At 38.3% G+C, this 23,830-nt stretch overlaps 1 protein-coding gene across 1 annotated transcript; it reads left to right on the forward strand.

Moving 5' to 3' along the window:
- Positions 1-1,451: 1,451 nt before the first annotated feature.
- Positions 1,452-22,661, forward strand: Mex3c (mex-3 RNA binding family member C). Its single transcript, XM_076836763.2, has 2 exons — positions 1,452-2,184; positions 19,652-22,661. The coding sequence occupies exons 1-2, from the start codon at positions 1,452-1,454 to the stop codon at positions 20,875-20,877; spliced, it is 1,959 nt and encodes a 652-aa protein (XP_076692878.1). The 3' UTR covers positions 20,878-22,661.
- The last annotated feature ends 1,169 nt before the right edge of the window (positions 22,662-23,830 follow it).

The following is a 23,830-nucleotide window of genomic DNA, read 5'->3' on the forward strand; positions in this document are numbered from 1 at the left end:
CTTTACATGTTGTACTGGTAATATTTTAAGTGTATACATATATATTAAAACTATGTTTCTTTCTATTTTAATGGGGACACTAGAAACTACAGAATTACATTGTTGCTCTCATCATATCTCCATAAGACAATTATGGAGGTTAAGACTAACCTGGGATCTGGTACTAAAGGGAGGGGTGGGGCATTCACAGTCTAAAACAGATAGGAACATAATAAGCTTTGTTTTCAACAAGTCTTTTTTAAAATAACCGCTAGAAAGATAGCCATGTGTGAGATCACCTGGGAAATGCTGTGGGAGGAGTGTTTGGAGGAGGATACAATGAATTTCCTTTCAAAGCCCCAGAAAACTGAGGTTCAGCATTTTCGGGCTCCTGATGTAACCAACCCGCCCCACAAGGGAAGCCCGTACAGCTGGGTGGGAGGACCCAAGGGAGGAGCATTCCCAGGGCTTTGCAGGGAGGCCGAGAAGCCACGCGGCTTAGGAAACCACCCCCGCGAGTGGATAGGACACTGGCTGGCCCCTCCTTTGAAGACTCTTCTTAGGCCCTTACCCTGAAAAGGGCCATCTCTTCCTCAACGTGGGAAAACGACGCCCTTCGGGCCAACCCATGAGGTACTTCAAAGTTGTCTCCCCTAAAAGACCCGACACGCGTGGCTTAGAGAAACGGGAAAGTGAAGCGAAGGAAGAAGCCCATGTGTGCGCCAAAACTGCATGCGCCTGCGCGAAAGCCCCGCCCCGCCCTCAGTTTCAATCTCTGCTTCAGCACCTCCGTCCCGCCTCCTTTTTCCCCGCCCCTATAGTGTACGTCACAGAGAGTGACGTGTAAAGCGAACAATCACAGTCTCCCTTCTCCTGAGCCACAGGGAAAGGAGAGGGAGGGGAGGGGGGAGGGGAAAGGACGGAAGGAGCCAGCTTCCAGGGCTGGCTCGTCCTGGTCACCCAATCAGAGAGCTCTGGGAGGAGAGGGGCGGGGCCCGAGGAGAGGGTGGGGGGTGGGGCTAGGGAAAGGAGTGTGAAGGCTGCGGGAAGAGAGGGCGGGCTCCCAGAGATTAAAAGCAGCCAATCAGAGCGCGCCGGCTTCATTCGGAGAGCGGCGTGGGGCGTCGCCGCCGCCACCGCGCGCGCCGGGGGCTGGTTAAGGCCATGAAACAAAAGAAACCCTGAGAGGGGAGCCGCTGCCACCTCCACCAGCCCGCCCCGCTGCCGTCCCCACCCACCCACCTAGTTACCTACCTCTGCCTCCTTCCCCTGCCCCTCCACCCCGCCCTCTCCGGTCTCCGAGCGACCCTGGCGCTCCTCAGCCCGGGTCGCGGGCCTCGCCGCCTCCCCAGAGGAAAGGTGTTTGCGCGCTGAGCAGGGCCCGGGCCCTGTCCGCCATGGGGCTCGCCGCCCGCCGCGCCTGACCCGGCCGCCGCCGCCGCCGCCGCCGCCATTGACAGCGCGCCGCCGCGATGCCGAGCGGCAGCTCCGCGGCCCTGGCCTTGGCGGCGGCCCCGGCCCCCCTGCCGCAGCCGCCCCCGCCGCCGCCGCTGCCGCCGCCCGCGGGCGGCCCGGAGCTCGAAGGGGACGGGCTTCTGCTGAGGGAGCGCCTGGCCGCGCTAGGCCTCGACGACCCCAGCCCAGCGGAGCCCGGCGCACCGACGCTCCGGGCCGCGGCGGCGGCGGCTCAGGGCCAGGCCCGGCGGGCGGCGGGGCTGTCTCCGGAGGAGCGGGCTCCGCCCGGCCGGCCCGCAGCCTCGGAGGCGGCCGAGCTGGAACTGGAGGACGACGAGGAGGAGGGGGAGGAAGCAGAGCTGGACGGAGACCTGCTGGAGGAGGAGGAGCTGGAGGAGGCAGAGGAGGAGGACCGGCCGTCGCTGCTGTTGCTGTCGCCGCCCGCGGCCACCGCCTCCCAGACCCAGTCGATCCCGGGCGGGCCCCTGGGGTCTGTGCTGTTGCCTGGCGCCGGTTTCGATGCTCGGGAGGCCGCAGCCGCAGCGGCTGGGGTGCTCTACGGAGGGGACGATGCCCAGGGCATGATGGCGGCGATGCTGTCCCACGCCTACGGCCCCGGCGGCGGCGGGGCGGCGGCAGCAGCCCTAAACGGGGAACAGGCGGCCCTGCTCCGGAGGAAGAGCGTCAACACCACCGAGTGCGTCCCAGTGCCCAGCTCCGAGCATGTCGCCGAGATTGTCGGCCGCCAGGGTGAGTGCGGAAAGTGGGGATGTCCAGCAGGGCACGGCCCCGGGCGTGGGTGGGAGACGAAAGAAACGAGCTCGAGGCGGAAAAAGGTGGAACCCAAAGAGTCCACCGATTAAGTATCTGGGAGGATCCAAGGGCCGACGGGATGAGATGGGTCACCTTGCAAAAACCCACATCTTTCCTCTCGTTCTGATTGATAAAGTGTTGAGTTTCTCCGGCTATCCAATCCGGTGGTGTTCACTTTACTCGAGCTATATTCGTGGAACACCAGACTGGCTTGGCACCAGAAACCTCAGTGAGGTAGTAAAAGGTCGGGTCAGGAGTTGCAGGTTCGGTGTTGTGTGCGGAGAGCTTGAGATTGCAAGTTTGCGCAGCAGAGCCTCATGTAAGAGCTCCCGACTTCCCTTCGAACAGTTTATTCAGATGAGAAATGGGCAGAAATGGAGGCATGTAGAAGAAGCTTATTCAAGAGAGAAGGGATGTTTAAGTTGACCGTATCACACTACCCCCTTCCGCTATTCTGAAACTTAGCTTTTGAAGAGCAGCCTAACTCTTTTGATCTTAGTGTTCTCGAAGGTTACATTTTTATTCTCGAAGAGGCACATTGGCTGTCTTTTAGGACACTTTAGGGTGCACGATGAAGAAAAATTGGACAGTACAGTAATTAAGGAACTTTAGGCTTTTATGCAGTTTTCAATAAATTCTCCACTTGCCAGCACACCAGTACTGCAGACAGACTCCTCCCACATTGTTCAGACAAAGGACCTATGTCTCAGATTCCAGGAGTAGATTTGTGAAGGTGGGGGAAGGGGATGCCCAGAGTACCTCCATATCCGACATTTTTAGGGAAGGTTCTGTGTTCTTTAATGTAGCTTTTTCCCGCTGTACAAAAGGGTAAATATTACCTGCTGCCGCCTTATTACAATATGGTTGAGCCTTGGTTGCTATGTGTTTCTGTACTGTTAGGTTGAGAGCATTGTTGGGGTCAAATAAAGAGATGATGGCGCTGCTGCTTAAATGATCTCATCTTTCCCAAGTGGTCTAAAGTACACATAAATAAAGAGGTCTGTTGAAATGGTTTCACATATCAAGAGTTGGCTTTTCTTATCCCTAAGATTTTAATAAGAAAAAAATCTGAAATGTGAATATAGAAGAGAAAGCTTATTTCAGTCAACCTAGTTAATCAGTTTCACCTGCCTTATTTGTCTGTTTTTGGTGCTATTTAGGATAATTCAGGAGAGAACTGTTTCACCTACCTAAGATGGAATAATAACATTTCAATTTATAAATTCAGAACTAGTCCATCAGGAATGATGAGGGGTTGCTATGCATCACACTTGTATTTTGTCAGGTATTGAGTTTATGGTGATTAAGTTGAGAAAGTGAGATTGATTCAAACTTTCTGCCCATTATCAGAAGCTAACAGTCTAATAAACAGAATGACACTAAACTAATAGGAAGTTAATGGTTCTAATTCTAGTATGATGAACAAAAAGCCTCCCAGGAGTGCTTTTGAGAATAGGTAAAAGCTTAACAAATGGAAGTTGAAAAAAAGGCTAAGGAACAATATGAGGAAAGATGGAAGAATTATTTCTAGGTGTGATGGGCAAGTCCTGTTGAATTTGGTGATGCTTAAAATTTGTAAAAGGGGAGTGGTAGAAAAGGGCTGGCAAGGCAACTGTTGAGGCCAGAATATAGAATCATGAATGCCATGCTAAGGTACCACTTAACTTGACACAAGTTGCTCCAGCATTTTTATGGTGACAGTGTAGGATAACAAAGGAAAAGAACGTTTACATGCCAGTTTTATATAGGACAAGAGAATATATTTTGTAGATTTAATTAAAGAAGATTTCAGGTTTTTATTTTGTACCATCTATTACATGGTTACAAATGAGCTAAATTCTTGGTTTTTCTTAGTGCTGTGGTTATTGGTTAATAAGGAAAATATAAATCTATTTGTCTTAGAACATGGAGACAAATTGCTGACTGTTCCTTTGCGATTAATATTTTCCCAGAGTTGACAGTACTGTTAAAAGTATGTCATCTTCCTTTATCTTATCTTAAGGGCAGAAAGTCTTGCCCTTTTCCTGTTTTGAACCATTCAACTAGTGAATCATTGACCCCTTTGCCACCCCTACACTCCAGTAGCATGATAATAAAACCTGTGAAGTATTTGCTCGCTCCTATGGAGAACTAAGTAACTTCTAATATTCACATCCTTTTATTAGTGCAGTAATTTCCTCCATGAGAGAATACCTGTCCTAAGTGACTTAAACAGGGCAAATCATTTCATTTTCTTGTTTGCTTTGAAGGAGCTAAATATTCATCCTTAAGAATTACCAATTCCTACCATTTATTCATTACCTGAAGTCATAATTTTCTGTTTGACATCTCTTAATTGGTTTTGGAAATAATTATGTCACAGATGGAGACATTTATGACTTCAGCTCTGAAGCAAAGATTAGGACAAATGGAATTCTGAGTCACATAGACTGGCAACTCATGTAGATGGCCTCTGGTTCTAGTGTCTTCCAAAAAAACAAACCACTGATTTTGATAGTGATGAAAGTTGGCAGAGTGTTTGACCTCCTGTTTTACTCCCCAGTAGCATATGGTCTTTGTGAATGTTAAATTGGCTCTGTTTTGTTTTGTTTTGTTTTTTAGCTATGCATGTATTGTTAATCTGACAATACAGTAAAATAAGGTCAGGAGCTAAAAAGGTTTATTGGTAATCAAAGAAGTTTTAGAATATAGACATAAAAAAGAAGTCTGACCGCATTTTAAGAGCTAATTTTGTAAATTTAGAAACATCTTTGTTTTTTAAGTATAGTGCCTGCAAGACCCATTGACAGTGGCTAACAGATTTAAGTCAACAGGTTTTGTTCGTTCATATAGTCATTAATATCTAGTAAGGCTAAAGAGTTAAAGTAGATTTCAAGATGTATTCTTAACTGCACTATAAGTAAATATTGAATGTTATAAGTTTAGTCATTTAAGGGTTAGCAACTCAGTTTTTTATTGCTATTTAAGATGTGCATCTTGTTTTCTTCTGTGACTTTAATTGATGGAGCATGTGTGTTCTCTAACCTCCTAGTCTAGAAAAGTCATCCTTAGCTTTTTTATTTACTGTGTCAAAAAAAATTGAAATATCCCCAATATCTGGATATTTGTGTATGAATAATATGTATGGTAAAACATTGCACATTATAAAACTTAAAAATTTTAAAGAACTGAGTAAAAATGAAAATAGGAATTCTTGTGTTTTTGTTTTTCCTGCACTGCAGTGGACTCCAAATTGGATACTATAACTTTCTAGATTTTAAATTTTAAATTTATAGTAGTTTGTGTGTATAGGCTCAGGAACTATTAGGATAGTTTCAGTTACTATCATCACTTTACAAATGGGTGTGAATCTTCTGCCTTCTTTCTGGTGAACTATTCTGATTCACTAGGAAGGAAATGGGGAAAAAATGTGATAATTCAAGGATGTAATTTTTTACGCCCTGGTTATAAGCAACCTAAAAATTATCCAGAGTCACATATTTGAGGACTTTTGCTTTACTAGAGACTTTTATCTAGAAAGATTTCCAACAGTGTTTATAGTTTGGAATTCTGGGTAGTTCTCTACATCTCAATTTTCAAGGAAAGGTAGCATTATTTTTAATACTTAACATACTGCTGATTTGGTTTTTGAATCTGGTGTTTATATAAATTAAAGAATTTATGGAAAGCTTAATGCTTTTGCTTTAAACTAAATGCAAAAAAAAATATTTTACAATGTATGTTTCAATGTTAATAAATTATTGTAAACTACGTTGAATTGCCTGTGACAGTCCCTGTTCAGGTATTCTGGAAAGAGCTAACAATCAGAAATAGATATACTGAATTCTGATTACTCTGTGCAAGTAATTTACTTCACGGTCTTAAGCAAGTCACTGAAACTCCCTAGGCCCCAGAGACTCTCCTTTTGCAGCCAGACATGATCATATCTGCAATACTTTGAGAGACCCTAAAAAATAAGTTGACATCTATGAAACTGTAAGTGATAAACACATGTTACTTTGTTAAAGCAAATCCAAAATTAATTTGGAACCATTGTAGTTAATACTGTTTACCTTTTCTGAACTTTCACAGATAGGTTTACACATTATATTCTTATGTAATGGAACTAGAACCAATTGATGATTAAATGCATGTTAGATACTTGGAACTTTTATTATTCACAGGAACTTTGCTTGTTTTAGTCATTCAGGGACATAGGCCAGCTGAGCAGTGACCATCTCAAGTGTTACTGATCTCCCTTTGTACAGGAAGATGAGAAGCCATTGCACTAGTCTTTGTAAATGTTAGACCCGGAAGTAATAATTATCATATCTGCTCGTATTACATTAATCAAATTAAGTCTTCTCGCCACACCTAATTTCAAGTGGATTATAAGGCATATTATAACAGTGTGCCCACAAGGAGAGAGCCAGAATATTAGATGACTACCACAGCACTATTTTATAATCTATGGAATTGTTGTAGAATTTTAAACAATGTAATTTCCACTATTTGGAATTTGTCATTTTAAACTCAAAAATGAAATAATTTTCTTTAGATACTAAATTGAGGGGCTGGGGTTGTAGCTCAGTGGTAGAGTACTTTCCTAGCATGTGTGAGGCCCTGGGTTTGATCCCCAGCACCATGTAAAACTAAATAAACAAAATAAAGGGATTGTGTTCATCTACAACTAAAAATATTTTTTAAAAAAAGATACTAAATTGATGTATTTGCAATTTTAAAAATGTTTTAGGAAGCTCCAGATAAATCATGGTTAATTTATTTTAAAATCCTATTGATTTTAGATGATTATAAAGTGATATTTTTTTATTAAACTACATACTTAAATGCCTCCCAGATGGCTTATATACCATAATTTCTGGGTTTACATTTAACTTGCCCATGATACCATTAATTCCTATATAGAGATATGCAAAGATTAAATCTGACATTTATACCTTTAAAAACATCTTCTGTTAAAATTACCAAGCCCATCTGGGTGTGGTGGCACATGCCTGTAATCCCAGTGGCTTAGGAGGCAGGAGGATCACGAGTTCAAAGCTAGCCTCAGCAAAAAAATAAGGCACTAAGCAACTCAGTGAGACCCTGTCTCTAAATAAAATACAAAATAGGGCTGGGGATGTGGCTCAGTGGTTGAGTGCCCCTGATTTCAATCCCCAGTACTTCCCCTCAAAAAAAAAAAAAAAAACCAAGGCCAGTTTTACTAAATTGAGTCTAATGCCGTTTAATCAGTTCAAGTCTTGATTCTATGACCAATTTTGAGGAGTTTAAGTTACACTAAGTAACTGCAGAACCTCTTTTGTGCCGGTCTTTTTAAAAAATATATATTTTTTAGTTGTAGATGGATATTTATTTTAATGTGGTGTTGAGGATCAAACCCAGTGCCTCACACATTCTAGGCAAGCCTTCTGCCACTGAGCTATAACCCCAGCCCCCTGTATTTGGAATTTAAGGGCAATTCAAGTATACGTGGTTCATTGCCTTTTTGCAGTAAGCAGGAAGCTTATTTGACTCCAGTAAAGTTATATCATGCAATAATAAGACCAGGACATAAAATAATAAAGAAATTATTTAATGAAAACTGGAGATGTCATTGAAATTAAGCATAAAGATTTGGTTGTGAACATGGGGTTGACACTGATCATAAACATTGCCCTCTCCTCTATCATTCTTCCTTCCCTTTTGCCTTATCCTCTTTGTGTTAGTTTCACCACTTGTTGCCTATGATTTTGAACAAATGACTAGTTTGAGTCTCAGTTTCTCCTTAAGGAGAAGACTTATTGCTTTTACTTGTTCTCTGGGTGCCTCTCTCACCTGCCTACCCCCATATTTGTCATGAGAATCAAGTTTGAGAAAATGTCATTAATATAAATTTACTATACAATTGAAAGTATATAGATGAGAAATTATATGTGAGGTAAGGTAAAGTTGTTTGGTGTGTGTGTGGGGGGGTTGTTTTAAAATGGGGTCTCCCTGGGTTACCCAGGCTGGCCTTGAACTCCTGGGCTCAAGCAATCTTTCTGCTTCAGCCTCCCCAGTAACTGGCACACCACTGTGCCCATCTCAGAAATGTATTTTAACTGATGAATTTCTTTCATACTCCTAACTAAATTATTTAAATTTAAGTTACTTGTTTTTAAAGTTTACAGTAATTTAAAATTGGAACTCTAAGCCAAGTACACATCTGTAATCTCCGCGACTGAGGAGGTCGAGGCAGGAGGATCGCAAGTTCAAGGCCAGCCTCAGCAATTCAGCAAAGCCCTAAGCAACTTAGGCCCTCTCTCAAAATTTAAAAAAAAAAAAATTAAAAATAAAAAAGCTCAGTGGTAAAGCACCCCTGGATTCAATCCCAGTACCAATTTAAAAAAAAAAAAAAAAAAATGGAGCTTTGAAAATGTATTTCCTGGCAGAGATCTAAGCTTGTCTGGAAGGAAATCATTTAAAAATAATTGATTCCGTTACATGGTACCCCAAAAGACAATTCTAAGATTTCTTTCTTTTCTGGGTTTATGGGGAGTTTTTTTGTTGTGTGTGTGAGTGTTTATTTTGGCTATATGGGGAATTGAACCCAGGAGCCTTGTGCATCCTAGACAAGGTCTCTATCACTGAACTGCATACCTAGCCCTTCTTTTTTATTTTTTGAGAGAGGGTGGACTTGAAATTACCCAAGCTGGCCTTGAATTTGGGATGCCCCTGCCTCAGCCTTCATGGTTCTAGGATTATAGGCATGCACCATTGCACCCACAATTCTTTTATAGGATTTGTTAACATCTAAAGGGCATGAACATAATTTAAAGCTCCCTAGTTAGGAAAATTGTTCTTTCATCTCTAATTTACACCCTCTTCTGGTAGTTTCATCGTTAATAGAAGGCCAAATGTGAACCTTTTCATTAAATTTCCAGTCCTCTTGTTTAATATAATTAAGTGAAAAAAGGAAGGGGGAGACTTTTAGTTTGTTTTGTTCATATTCTTAAAAATACCTTCAGTGAGCAAGGATTTCTTTTCTACTCCAAACATAAAGCAAGAAAAGAAGGCAGGTTGGGATGATAGTGATTTTAAGAAACATTACTTTATAACTTTGAGCAATTCTAAGCTTCAGTTTTCTTGTGTAAAATGAGATGATCTCTCAAAGTTCTTATATTTTGAGTTCTTTCTAAAGATAGTTCCTGAAATGTAGAAGTAAACCAGATTTCAAAATACCAATTTGGTTGATTTCACATCAAAGATACTTGTTTTTTAAGTTTACAGAATTTAAAATTGGAACTCTAAGCCAAGTACACATCTATAATCTCTGCGATTGAGGAGGTTGAGGCAGGAGGATCGCAAGTTCAAGGTCAGCCTCAACAATTCAGCAAAGCCCTAAGCAACTTAGGTCCTCTCTCAAGGGCAGAGTTCATAATATCTTAACATGTTTTTCATAATCTAAATATATTTTTTTCTTTAGTCGATAGATTTTTTAAAATGTTTTCAACTTCCTGTAGAAAATCGGCACATTTGACTTTTGTAATAACAACCATTTAAGTGTGTCAGACACTGCAGAATTGCATGTATCAGCTCATTTGATCTATTCTTATTTCCATTGCAAAGATAAGGAAACAGGTCTGAGGAGTTATAAGCAAGTTGCCCAAGGTCTAAAGCTAACATAACTAGAGACTTCAATCAATACTCCTATCTCAATGAGCAGTAGAAGAAGGAGACACAAAATCAGCAAAGATATAGATGATTTGAACACCATCAACAACCAACAACATAAGAAAATGATTGATCATTGTCTACACATGAACATGTACAAACACTAAATCCTTTTGATGCTTGAAATTGATACAAGGTAGTAAGGACAGAACTAAATCTTAATCATCTTTGCATCCTTAATATCAGTTAAACTATCTAAAGTAAAGTAAATACTTGCAGTTTATTTGATTGGATTGGGTTGCTAGATTAGAGGCTTTCCATTTTATTATTTACATTTTACTTTCTGTACTGTAGTAATGAGGACTTTTTCACTCCTGCCTTTAATTCCTAGCTCTTTATTTAAGGAGACAGTCCAAGTTAAAGTTGTTTGGGGCTTTTACAGGGCAGTGAATGCTACTTGGTTGAAGGCATTAAATGTCCCTATGAAAACTGATAATAAAACTAAAGTCATGTAAATGGAGCTGTTTGAAGTGCTGTCATGTGAGATGAACAGTATTCCTAATTAAAAATTCAGACAATTTTGGCTTTTAAAAAATTATAAAATTAGACGCTTGACCCTAGAAAGAAAAGCTGTTGATACTATATTATACATTTAGGGGTACATTGCATCCTTAAACTATATTATTTATTATTTAAATATTGGAATAAAACAAGTCTTTTATTGGGGTTTAGCTGTTATTTATCAGACTTTGACAATAATTTTGAAATTGAATTACTGAAAAGTGAAGGGAAATTTGAATGGTCTAGACTGTTATAAAGGGGAAAGGACCTTATTTTATATAAAATCATTAAATAAAATGACTACTCCTTGCTAATTGTGATATATCATAAACTTGAAATGATGTGCTTTTACAGGGAAATAGTATAGAGTAGTGAAAAAAGTGTGGAAAGACAATTTAGGTTTGAGATCTTATAAACATCTGGAAGATTTGAGCAATCCAATTAAGCTCTTTGCTGCCCTTTCTAAAACACTGTAATCTGATGATTAAATGAAAATCTAGAAGAGAGCCAGGAAGACTAAAAGTGTTCTGCAGGTTTTTTTTTAATTTCAAAAGTAGGTCCAGTCTCCCAGATACTAGATGAGTTTACTCATCTACCACTGAGCTACATTCCCAATGAGCATTTTTAATACAGTATTTGTTTAATCGTTATAATAAATAAATGAGCGAAATATTTTAATCATAATTATTCACACATGAAGGAGAGGTGGAGGTTAGTGACCTCCTTACATTGAGCAAGCTGGTTTGCCATAGTCTATTTAGTCTTGTGTTCTTAATCATTATTCTGCCAACCCTTTGTGAAAGAAAGAATAAACGGATGTATTCATTTGAAATATGGTAGTGTGATTGTCTCAAGTACATTTTAAACTTCAGAGAGAGGAAGAGATAACTATGTATTTCTTAAAAGAGGGACTTGATCCAAAAAGGTCAGCATTAGAAAAGACCTGGAAGTTGACTGACTTGATATGCAAACAGCAGGTTACTAGGCATTGATTACAACCCAATTCTGCAGATAGTTTCCTTTGAACTGGACCTTAAAGGATTCATTTCATATGTCTATTCCCATGTTTTTATTATTCTTTATTTCCATAGAGCCTCTCCCCCCTTTCCTCCCTCCCCTCCTCTCTCTCTCTCTCTCTCTCTCTCTCTCACACACACACACACACACACACACACACACAGATTTTCTGCTTTGCTAAGTGACCAAGTGACCATGTTTGTTACTGAGGTAAATTGGGGAGGAAACAGTATGCAAGGAAGGTTTTCTAAGGCTATTTAAGAAAATAATCTGAGCAGAGAGAGAATAGATAAGACTTGCTTAGGAGATGATGAAGTTTGGGAGAAGGTAGTTTTTTGTTTTGTTTTAAATCAGGCCAAGGAGTTCAGTTTTCTTGAAGGTAAAAAGAGCTGTTCAAGTTTTGACTCCCTTCTCTTCATTTTTATTAAAGAATGTATGTAATGATTTCCAAGTAGGATCCTTTTCTCCTCAAAACAAGTGTGAGGGGCAGATTTTTGAAGACAGGTATAACAGAAGGACTACCAAAAAGTGAAAATGTACATACAGTTTGTTGTTTCTACAGTGTTGGGGATCCAACCCAGGAGCAACTAAACTTTCTAAAGCAAGCACTGGACCACTGAGCTACAGCCACATCTCCATAGTACAGTTGTGATGTTTGTATTTGTGTTTTCTTAAATCACTATGTATAAATAAGAGTGTGTGTGTGTGTGTGTGTGTGTATAATTTATGGAGTAAATGGAAACTACAATAAGGTGTGTGTGTTTTAGTCAGCTTTTTCACTGCTGTGAATAAAGGACCTGAACAGCACAATTGTAGAGTAGGAAAGGTTTATTTGAGGGCTCGCGGTTTCAGAGGTCTTAGACCATAGAAGGCCAGGTCCATTCCTTGGTGCTCATGGTGGAAGAGTGTGGCGGAGGAAAGCGGAATCAAAGAGAGACTCCACTCACTAGATACAAATATATATAGCCATGCCCCAATTCCCACCTCTTCCATCCACACCCTACCACCCAATTAATAATCCCTTTAGGGATTAATTCACTGAATAGGTTAAGGCTGTAACCAAGTCATTTCTCCTCCAAACTTTCTTGCATTGTCTGACACATGAGCTTTTGGGGAACACCTCACATTTAAACCATAACTCTCTCTCTCTCTCTCTCTCTCTCTGTGTGTGTGTGTGTGTAAAATTTATGGAGTAAATGGAAACTTCAATAGTTCCATTTCTGAGAAATTTCCTTGTCAAAAATCAACAGCATAAGAACTTGAAATAATACACAGTATTATGTATACATGGCTTCTATCTTGCATACTCTCTTTCATTCTCTTAGCATTTTTCTACTGATTATTATTATGGCCATTCAGGTAAGTCTCTCTGTCTTTAGTCTCTGAACATTAGCTGATATATTCCCATCAGTCTAACATGCATATCTGATATGTTCCTCCTCTACACAAAATTCTTTGCACCTACAAAGTTATTTCCCTTGTCTGGCATTGAAGACTTCTGCCTTATCCCCATTCTGCCAGCTTTCACAATACTGACCTAACTTTAGTTTCCCCACTATGCCATTCTGAACCTTCATTCCCTGCTTTTAACCTGTAGTTCTTTTACTCTCCTAGAATTTCCACCTGGTAAAAATCACTTTTTTCAGGTCTCAGTTCAAATTCTTTTGAAGCCTTCTTTCATTTGCTATAAGCGGTAAAGCCTTCTCCTTTGTATGTTCCAACTCCCTTGTATGCCTGCTTTTATTAAAGCAATTATCTTATATCGGTATTGCTTGCATGACTGTTTTCTTTCTAGACTGTGAGCTCCTTGAGGTCAGAAATACTTATAACTCCTCACACTATCTGAAAGTAGCATCTGTACCTTTAGAGGGGAAGTTTAACATTTATATGGATAAAGCATTAGGTTGAACTTTATCTCATAATTGGTAAAATGCTCTTGAGCCCCAAGAAGGGAGTGATTTAGCTATGAATACCTAGGCAAAGCCCCTAGGATAAAGGAGAAAACAGCTTCTGCTTATTTTCCACCAAACCACTCACTTCTCAACATAAACACAGTTACCTTATAAAAGTCCTTCTCAACACCTAGCTTATAGTATTCTTCTTTTCTTCCTATTTAATTTATAACTCTTGTGTAGGGAGTCTACTAGGGATTGAATCCAGGGGTGCTTTAGGCACTGAGTTATATCCCCAGACCTTTTTTTATTTTGATGTAGAGTCTCATTAAATTGCCAAGGCCGACCTTGAATTTGGGATCATCCTCCCTCAGCCTCCTAAGTTACTGGGATTACAGGTGTGTGCCACCATACCTGGCTTAACTTTTACCTCTATCCCTTCACCCTATTTCATTGTTTTGTGATTCCACACACCTCTCCCTGACTGTATTTTATGTCTGTTCTCTGCGCAGGCCATTCACTCCTGAATTGGGATTCAAAATTTTCATGACCAAATACTTTATTTCTTTAAAAAGCTGGGTACTTGAATATGAAGACACGAATTGGTGTGAACATACTCTATGTGTAATAAGAATTGTAATGCATTCTGCTATCATGTATTTTTAAAAATTAATTTGAAAACAAAACAAAAAAGCTTGGGTACTTGGAAGAAAGGGGAGAAATTGAAAGAAAGGAAAGGGATAATGTGAAGGCAGAAATTTGCTATCTATCTATGAAAATACCAAAGGATTGTTTTAAGTGTTTATTCAAATGTAATTAAGATTATGGACCTTTTGCTATTTGGAGTGTGTCTCAAATCATCTGGTGGATCCACATGAGTATGTAAAAGCAGAAAACTTCCCAGCTGTGTTTGAGATATGAGGAGGGGAGCTATATTCTTGAAATAATAAATTTGGTAATTGAAGCCACTTAGTTAGTGACTTGGTATGACAACATAAAACAAAAGCAGGTAATAAGCAAATTAAAGGATAGAAAAAAAATCTGGATTGGCAATTCTAGATTTACTATAACACGTTATTAATATAATATTCAATGTTAAGCTACTGCTTAATATTGAATATTTCTGATTGAAAGCCTTCTAGAATATCCTGCAGGTTACTGAATAAGAATATAAGACAAATAACATTTTTTTCTCAGCTCCCTTAAGGCAGTGGTTGTGGAATTCTTAAAGGTTTAAGAACCATGTAGTAGTTTTTTGTTGCTCCATAAGAGTTACCATAAATTTTAGTGGCTTAAAACAACACAGATTTATTATCTCAGTTTCTGTATGTCAGCAGTCTAGACATGGTGTGTCTGAATTCTTCATTCAGGGTCTCAATGGGCTGAAATCAAAATATTGATCAGGACTACATTCTCATCTAGGTGTTCATGTCTCACACAAGCTCACTTATTATTGACAGAATTCATTTCTTCAGGATTGGAGGATGGAGGCCTCCATTTTCCTTCTAATTCTCAGCTCCTAGAGGCCACTGCCATGAGGTCACCATAGGCAATTCACCACAGATTGTTTACTTTCTCCCCCCTTAGCCAGAACACATCTCTGAACCTCCTCCTGAGCAGACAAAACAAACAAACAAAAAAAACTTTTAAAGGGCTCATGGTTAAGTCAAACCCTCCAAGAAAATCTGGATAACCTCCCTGTTTTAAGGTGAACGGACTTGGATCATAATTACATCTACAATATCCCTTTCCAAGGGTACATAGACTGTAATTGACTGAAAGTATGTATATACCAGAAATGAGGGTAAGGGGGCATTTTAGAATTCTGCCTGCCATATCTACTGAAGGGACTGTACCTTTTTAAAGGATTTTATAGTGGATGTTGTATAGCTCCTTGGATTTTTTTGCCTAAGTATAAATTCAGTTTATCATGTAATGCCCTTTCTTCTGGAAAGTGGAAACAAATGGTAAAGATAGGCCATGTGGTCTTTTTGCCAACACCTAAGTGAATCAGTTTTAAGAATTAGAATAAAAACAAAAACAACTTGGAAAACCTTGCTGTGAGGATCCAAGTCTTGTTTCTGATAGCTTGGAAAAGTTGTTGGTTTTTTGGTTTTGTTTTAATTTTCACTATTATTAATGTCTAGGCTCTCTGGCCTCCAAAAGATACTTTAGGTGACCACAGAGCAAATCTATAGTATTACCATTTTCAGCTGTATCAAATTCCATCTGCAAAATCCTATATCTTTAACATATGTTCTCAATAACTTCCACTTCACTACACTGGTTTGTATGTTGCAAGAACATTATATGTTTCGTTGAACTATAGAAAATGGTCTTTAAGGTGGTCTAAGATAAATCTAGTCTAGAGGTTTTAAATTTTATTGGTTGGAACCCACAGAAAAAATAACATTTTACATTGAAGCTCATTGTATACATATTTCAGTGAAACATTTGGAACCCATTGGGTTTTTTTTTCTTTTTTATGCTGATTGTAAAACACAAAGTTAATATTGCAACTCATAGTTTCAAAAACATCAAAGACAATTACATTTCAGTTTCTTTTCTTCCTTTTAACTCTCCTCCCACCAACAAAAGGGCCTTCCTCTTAGTTGTTAAGACTGAAAGATGCTCTATACCCCAGAGAAGGAAGGCAGGATTCTTTGCTATATGTAGTAGGTAGGGAAAATATCAGAGTTCTCTGGCTGCAGCTAAAGAGGTTTGCCTCTGCAACAGTGATTTAGAAAGAGGAAGTGGGTTCCTATACCAGCAAGTTAGAGGCTTTTTATTTGGGGATTTTTCCCCAAAAAATTAAGGTAAAATTATACTTATGAAATTTGTTGTTGTTACTCTAGTCCTTGACCTCTGAAACACTGGGTTTAGATTCCTGTCTTTTGACAAACTTGAATACAACTTGCCATGTTAGTTTTTATCTATAACTGTAAGAACACAAGTGTTAGTCCTTACATTTTAAAGTTACAAAACCTTGTTCAACTTTGAGATTATGAAATCATTTATCCTGCTGTTCATGTAATATAAAATAACCTAAATAATACCAACTAAACGTCTAATTAGTATGACTAGTAAAATTATCATTTGTTTTACTTAATCACATTTTTTTAAAAGATTATATATTTGTATTGAGTATACAGTGAAAACTGTTTCCTCCTTGCCCTATCCCTCTCATTGAACCAATTTTACAAATATATAATAGTCTGTATTATAACTGTGCTAGCTTCATGCTAATCTAAACAATAACTAGATAATATAATACAAAGGGTATTCTGTACCTGTGCCAACATTTCTACAAATGGGATTGTAGAGGCATAAGATAATTTTGATAGATACTGCAAACAGCCCTCCAGAGAAAGCAGTTCATGCTCTGAACAGCTAAATAAGAGTGCCATTTTCCCCATTCTTACTCCAGTGTTATAATGTTTCTGATATTTGAAAATCTCATGGATAGAAAATTATAGCTCAATCTCTATGGAAATAATTCCTATGGAATTTCCATCTTCAAAGCCACTTCTTCGCTTTCTTTACTGTGCACTATTTTAGCTGTTTTTCTCTTAGGTTTTTAATGTTTTGATATGTAAGGGAGGGAATAGGAGGTAAGGGAGAGAAATTAGCCATTTGTGAGTTAAATTGTGAATATATTTTTTTAACTATGGTTTTTCTGACTTGCCATCAACTAATTTTTTTAAAGCCTGCTCTAATTTTTGATTTATCAGTCCTTTTATGGCTTATGAGTTTTGTGAAACTCTGAGATTATAAATTCTTGCATTATTTTTAAAAATATCTTTACATTTTCAACCAAATTCAATCTAATATACTTTTTAAAAAAAATTCTTACCATCTCCATCCATAAGATTAAAACAGATTCTCATTTAGTTTGTGTCACTCTTTTTTATTTAAAAAAATTTTTTTATTTGTTCTTTTTAGACATACATGACAGTAGAGTGTATTTTGACGTTATACATACATGGAATATAACTTCCCATTCTTGAGGTTGTACATGATGTGGTAACAATGGTCATGTATTCATATATGAACATAGGAAAGTAATGTCCGATTCATTTTACTGTCTTTCCTATTTCATCCCCTCCCTTCCCCTAATCTCCACACACCCTCCCCTCCATTGTATGTTAGCATCTGCCTGTTAAAGAGAACATTCAGCCTTTGGTTTTGGGAGAACATTGATGTGGCTGTGTCACTATAGTATGCTGATTTTAAATCCTTTGGGTATATACTGAGGAGTGGGATAACTGGTCAAATGATGGTTCCATTCCAAGTTTTCTGAGGAGTCTCCATACTGCTTTCTAGAGCGGTTGCACCAATTTGCAGTCCCACCAGCAATGTATGAGTGTACCTTTTTCCCTACATCCTTGAGAGGTTGTGTCACCCTTTTATAAACTCCACTGTTTAAGTAGTCCCTAACTTTATAGTATATTCATATTCTAGGAATCATCTGTTATTTGGTTGGAAGTCAGAATATAACTGTCCTATAGAAACAAGTGTTAGGATATATTTCTCCTGATGTACAAAACCTAACCACATGACTGTTTTAGATGATATAGACCTTTCTCCACATCTTAGAAGTGATTTAAATTCAAAATATTCATCTTTTCTTTTTCCAATGAACTGTGTATTGAACACCTATTTTTAGTAACAGCCATAGGCAAGATGTTGTTCTGTGTACCTTTAATCATATTTCTCTGTTAATATACCTATGAAGTATTAAATAGAAATATTCTACAGTGTAACTGACAGTTCCTTAATAGTCTCAGAATTTGTTTAGAGAGGTTTCTTAGTTCAACTTTCCACAAGTAAAGGTTAAAATTAAAAGGGGCCAATCCTAGAACCTTAGACTAACTTGCCCTTTGTCCTCAGTATAATTTGCCCAGTATTTTTCTGCAAGATGATCAGGACTATTGTTAGGAATGTGACTAACAAGACAGCTTTTCTTGCCTTGTCAACTTGTTGCCCAGAATATAAACTCATATAACTGAATAATGGCTGTAACTTCTTGAGTAGTATGCATATTTATACTTATTTCAGATTTTGTTTTTTTTTTTTTTTTTTTTTTTGCAGTACTGGGGATTGAACCCAGGGGTGTTCTACCACTGAACTGTATCACCAGACCTTTTTTAACTGCTAAACTGCCCCAACTGTCTTCAAATTTGAAATCATCCTGCTTTAGCCTCCCAAATCACTGGGATTCAGATGTGTGCCACTGCACCCAGCTTCTTTCAGATTTTCTTAAGACATCTATAAATCACAGATTAGCCAGTGGAATATGATTTTAGTTCTTAGTCTCAAGCAATATCTATTGTGCTAAGTGTTTTGACTATGTTAATGATAAAATATGAAAGATTTGTTGCTCCCCAGCTCATATTCTGTTATAGATCTCACTAGTATATGTAATTAAGATAAATAATTGAAATAATTTAATTACTAGCATGAGTACAGCTAGCATAACCCAGATTGGGAGTAAACTGATTGAGCCTGGAATTCAGCTGGTGAGGGCAGAAGTGAAATGAACTGCTAGCCATGAGTATTCAGTAGTCATCAATTGAGTTTTAGAAAGGAGAGAGTAATAGTAAGACCATTGATTTTTGAAGTCAGGCTGAGTTTAATTGGCTCTGCTATTTACTAGTTGTGTGAACAACACATATAACAATACAACAACAACTTATATGATTTTTCTGAGCTTCAATTTAGCTTCCTTAGCAGTTAAAAGAGTATAATAATCTGGTTCTTAGAAGTAAAAGGAGTAATAGTCTGGTTCATAGAGTTACTATATAGATTAAATGAGACAATGTTAAATGTCTCACCTGCACATTAATGTTTTTTGCCACTGTCACCCTACAATGTAGTAAATTATTAGTGTTCTGAAAATCAAACCCTCGGTATAGCTTATCTATATAGAAAACTTCATGCATCATTTGCAGTGACTAATGACAAGAGGAAGTAGACAATGAGACTGACTTCTGAGTTACAGCCTTCCAGTAGAGGTACCATCTCTGCCCAAATGAAGACCACCAGATAAGTACACCTCCAGATATAGGAGCACTAGTAGAATGAGGAAAGTTTTGTCATTTAGTGATGTTTTTATGGCAAAGAGCAAACTCTAAAACCTTTGAAAATAAAAACTGCCCATTGGCAGACATTTAGTTTGAAAGCACTCTCTGTGATTTGTATTTACAAATATCTTTGAAATCAATAAAAAGATGATCAAAAAAATTTAATCAAATATCTTTGAAGTCAGTATTGACTTTTGTGAAATGTTTTCTTTCAAACAGGTTGTAAAATTAAAGCACTGAGAGCCAAGACAAACACATATATCAAGACACCTGTTCGTGGTGAAGAGCCCATTTTTGTTGTCACTGGACGGAAAGAAGATGTTGCCATGGCCAAAAGAGAAATCCTCTCAGCTGCAGAGCACTTCTCCATGATCCGTGCATCTCGAAACAAAAATGGCCCTACCCTGGGAGGGTTGTCATGTAGCCCTAATCTGCCCGGTCAAACCACCGTCCAAGTCAGGGTCCCCTATCGTGTGGTGGGATTAGTGGTTGGACCCAAAGGAGCAACGATTAAAAGAATTCAACAGCAGACCCACACGTATATAGTAACTCCAAGCAGAGATAAGGAGCCTGTCTTTGAAGTGACAGGGATGCCTGAAAACGTTGACCGAGCCCGGGAAGAAATAGAAATGCATATTGCCATGCGTACAGGAAACTATATAGAGCTCAATGAAGAGAATGATTTCCATTACAATGGTACTGATGTCAGCTTTGAAGGTGGCACTCTTGGCTCTGCGTGGCTCTCCTCCAATCCAGTTCCTCCTAGCCGCGCAAGAATGATATCCAATTATCGAAATGATAGTTCCAGTTCTCTAGGAAGTGGTTCCACAGATTCCTACTTTGGAAGCAATAGGCTGGCTGACTTTAGTCCAACAAGCCCCTTTAGCACAGGAAACTTTTGGTTTGGAGATACACTACCGTCTGTAGGCTCAGAAGATCTTGCAGTTGACTCTCCTGCCTTTGACTCTTTACCAACATCAGCTCAAACTATCTGGACTCCATTTGAACCAGTTAACCCACTCTCTGGCTTTGGGAGTGATCCTTCTGGTAACATGAAGACTCAGCGTAGAGGAAGTCAGCCATCTACTCCTCGTCTGTCTCCTACATTTCCTGAGAGCATAGAACACCCACTTGCTCGGAGGGTTAGGAGCGACCCACCTAGCACAGGCAACCATGTTGGCCTTCCAATATACATCCCTGCTTTTTCTAATGGTACCAATAGTTACTCCTCTTCCAACGGTGGTTCCACCTCTAGCTCACCTCCAGAATCAAGAAGAAAGCATGACTGTGTGATTTGCTTTGAGAATGAAGTTATTGCTGCCCTAGTTCCATGTGGCCACAACCTCTTCTGCATGGAATGTGCCAACAAGATCTGTGAAAAGAGAACGCCATCATGTCCAGTTTGCCAGACAGCTGTTACTCAGGCAATCCAAATTCACTCTTAACTATATATATATACATAAATACTATATCTCTATATGGACTCGTAAAGGCATGGGTATAATGGTACCCCCAGTAAACTTCCTAATGAATTCTTATGACTGTTATCAGGCTTTATTGGGATTAGGCTAAAGTTGTTAGTAAACTTATAAAAGGCTGCTATGGTAACACTAAACCTAAGTGGTCTCTTGTCTATTAGTTTGGTTTGAATTATTAATACTATCCTGTAGACCCAGAGACATAGCTTGTGTAAGAATTGCAAAAGCTGAAGTTCACGTTGGCTGAGCGAAGATCATAGGTTGTATGACCTATGAGAAAAGGGTATACATCTGAGATTCCAAACAGTGGGTCCCAAAGCCTAACCACATTAAGAGTTTATGGAGGGTACTTGGCATTACAGATGACTCAGACACTTCCAGTGCTGCCTTCTTTACACTGCCAGTTTTGACAAAACAGGTTTGTTTGTTTTTTATTTCTCAACAACTTATGCCTAACTCTGCAGGATTGCAAGTAACTTTTTAATGCATTGTGATTACTTATTGGTAATAATAGGGCTGATGGCAGTTTACTAGATCACTGGTTATAATTTGGGACAAAAACTGCTACATTGACCTTCATCTCGCCCAGAGTGCTCAAGGCTGGTATGATCAATGGATCAGGAATGCAATTGTCTCTATTGTGAATTCCTACCCATAGCCTCCTTTAGTGAATGTGGAAATGGCCACCATTTCAGGAAGGGCTTTGGGATGCATCTACATTGGCTGATAATTGAGGATGCGAACATTCCATTCATTAGTCTGATCAAGCTATTGATTAATTTTTAGACTAGATCAAAATGTGAAACATTTTATGTTCAATCCATATTTGTCTTGCACATTATAAATATATTTTTATTTTTTAGTAATGTAGGGGATGGGGAGGGAGATAATAATGCCCTTGGCATAACTCACGAAAGCAGCTGTGACGACCTCCAATCAGTTTACTTCATTTCAAAACTATTTCCAATCACAAGGAAAGATTTCTTTAAAATACACTTGTACATTTCACTATGGATGTCTATAACTTCATCCTCGGTATGTTCCCAAATCTGTGCTGGCATTGAAAGGACAAAACATTATACTGGTGGGTTTTTCTACTAATTATTTTTTGAAGCGTTATTTTCCCAACACAAAAGAACTTTTTTTCTCAGTATAACAAAAATGAAATCCTATGTGTATTCAATAGTAAATAGACAAATTTTATTTTTTATTTCCACTTGAAGAGTTACATTTCGTATAAAAGTTTACAAATAACGGTTTTTATTTTGATTTTTTCAGTATAAAAAAGTTGCCTTGATGGCATATTATGATGTAATGCTAATTGCTTGTAGGATAGTTAAATGTCAGTATTGAAACCTAATCTCTAGCTGCCGTCTTGTAGATATGAACGAATGTTCACCAAGCATGTATTTTGTATTTTGTTGCATTGTACACTGCAACTAATAAGCCAAGGAATCGACATATATTAGGTGCGTGTACTGTTTCTAAAAAACACAAACTAAGAATGATAAATTATCAATATAGTTTAGTATTTGCTAATTTTACTACACTCTTTTGTTATGTATATGTAGGGAAGTCATAGGGATTATAAATTCAATTTGAGTAAAGTTTAAAACCATATATTTTATGATAAAGGGCCTTTAACTTAAGATGGCCAAAGCACTGATATTATATATTTGCTGTAAAGAGAATTATAAGAGTTTTATTTTTCTGATATTAAAAGTTACTTAATAAAGACTTGTTTCCATTAACTTGAATGTATTCTCCTTGGTGTTTTTTATATAATCATTACCAGTTTATCTTAGATGAAGAGAAGTACTTAAAATTGAATATTTCCTCTTACCAAGTTTCTCCATTCTCCAACACATGCTCTTCATTCTTGTAACATTTTTTAGTATGCACTTGGTGTTGAACATGTCGCCCTTGTCTAGTCCAGGTTTAGCTTTTTTTATTAAATGATTGTTATATCGAATTGAATATTTGCCAGTTTTAAATTTAATCACATATTTGTGTAGGATTCTACTGTGTATATCCTTTGTTTACAAAATTTTGTCTTTTTTACTACCAAATCTGTAAAACTATTTTTTTCTAATATGGGAGTGTAAGTCTTAAATTTTCCGTTTAAAACTGTCTTCTAGGTTTGGTGATAGACAAAAATATTACTCCATCTATGAAATTGATTTGAGTCTAATTGGAGTAAATAGTTGACATTTGGTTAAAAAGAAATTTCTAAGATCATTTTTAAAGAAATTAAATTTCTGTTCACTCAGTAACTTACAAGTACCACACAGCCATCAAAAGTATTTTCATTGTAGATTTTGGACATATTCTTAGGCTGTACTAGAGACTGGAGTATATAGATTCATGATGGGAAAGACCATTGACCTCGAACTGTATGCCAGAATTACTCTGTCAGTTTTGAGATTTGTCTCCAAAAGTATGAAAATTAAATTTGGGAGCTCTTTTGTAGAAGATCCAGTTTAGATTGGATGACCTATGAAATGAACTTCTTTTATCTAATTTGAGGTCAAGATATTCCAAAGAGCCTTGAAAAATCTGTTTTAAGGCTTTCCTTGCAATGGTTAGCCAAAACTTTGGAACCATGTTAGCAAAACTTGGATAAGCACTTACCCCAGTTCTAAGTCTTCACCTGACTTTCCAAAGGTGGTTGTACAAATTTTCTTATAAAGCATTGAAGAAGAGAGGCCCCAGGAACTCCACCTGTGTTAACAGCAATAGACATACTAACCTGGATAATCTGCATAGTGAATAACCAGGAATTTGGCCAACTTTTTGAGAAAGGCTGTATATTCTCTCTTCACAACCTGGGAGGATAGGTGCTAAACTGAAAATATTTTATTTGCCTAGCAGCTTGGTTATTGTAAAGTTATGTAATCCTTTCTGTAAAGGATTTTATCAA

The sequence above is a fragment of the Callospermophilus lateralis genome, chromosome 17 (genome assembly GCF_048772815.1).
Source record: "Callospermophilus lateralis isolate mCalLat2 chromosome 17, mCalLat2.hap1, whole genome shotgun sequence".
Classification (NCBI taxonomy): domain Eukaryota; kingdom Metazoa; phylum Chordata; class Mammalia; order Rodentia; family Sciuridae; genus Callospermophilus; species Callospermophilus lateralis.